General features: G+C 51.5%; 1 protein-coding gene across 1 annotated transcript in view; it reads left to right on the top strand.

Moving 5' to 3' along the window:
* The window catches only part of CNGB1 (cyclic nucleotide gated channel beta 1), a gene marked incomplete at its 3' end in the record, with an annotated part of 23793 nt that extends 23327 nt beyond the window's left edge, over positions 1–466 (top strand). The window contains exon 27 of the mRNA XM_009077062.1: positions 271–466. Coding sequence (XP_009075310.1) covers positions 271–466 — 196 coding nt within the window. The remainder of the gene's footprint in view (positions 1–270) is intronic.
* Positions 467–753: the final 287 nt, after the last annotated feature.

Here is a 753-nt window from a genome sequence, read left to right on the forward strand (position 1 = left end):
CCCTCGGCGCTGGGCTGCGAGTGCTCCAGCCCTGCCGCGAACCTGAGCCACTAACCGTGGGTGGAGGTCGGGTACGAACGTAGCCAAAGTGCCTTCCTTTAAATATCTATTAAAATTTTAGGGGTTAGTATCGCTTAGATTATATTCTGTCCTTCCTAAGGCATAGAAAAATCCCTGTCCTTTTTAATGCCTGGTTTTTTTCTGCGTTCTAAAATCCAGCTAGTACAATGTGCTCCCAGACTGACATCATCTCTCCTTTTGCTACTCTAGGAAAATGCTGAAAAGCAATAGCAAACCCAAAGATGAGAAAGGAGGCCCTGGAGACCCGCTGATCATCCCCTCGAAAACTGGCACCCCGAAGCTCTTTAAGGCTGCCCTGGCTGCCACAGGGAGGATGGGGGGCAAAGGGCCACTGGCACAGCTCCGCTGGAGGCTGAAGGAGCTGAAGGAGATGCAGGCAGTGCAGGTCGGTGTGGGGAGGATGACAGTTCGGCTTTGCTCCACTAGATGCCAAGTCTCTTCTCCCCCACCACCAGCTCCAGAGTCATTAAGGTGCCTTAAAGGAGTGAGCTCAGGTCACTGGGGTCTAATGTAGCATAAGCAGAAGGCAAGAGGTGACACAACATCTTACACGGGGCCTGGGGAGAACATCAGTGTCCCACAAGGGATTGTGTTGCAAAACAAAAGTACGCTGACTTTTGGCCTAGCTATGCTAAGCTTGAGTCTCATTTCCATCTGGGCTGTAGCCACAGT

This window comes from Acanthisitta chloris, unplaced genomic scaffold (assembly GCF_000695815.1).
Source record: "Acanthisitta chloris isolate BGI_N310 unplaced genomic scaffold, ASM69581v1 scaffold14296, whole genome shotgun sequence".
Lineage (NCBI taxonomy): Eukaryota > Metazoa > Chordata > Aves > Passeriformes > Acanthisittidae > Acanthisitta > Acanthisitta chloris.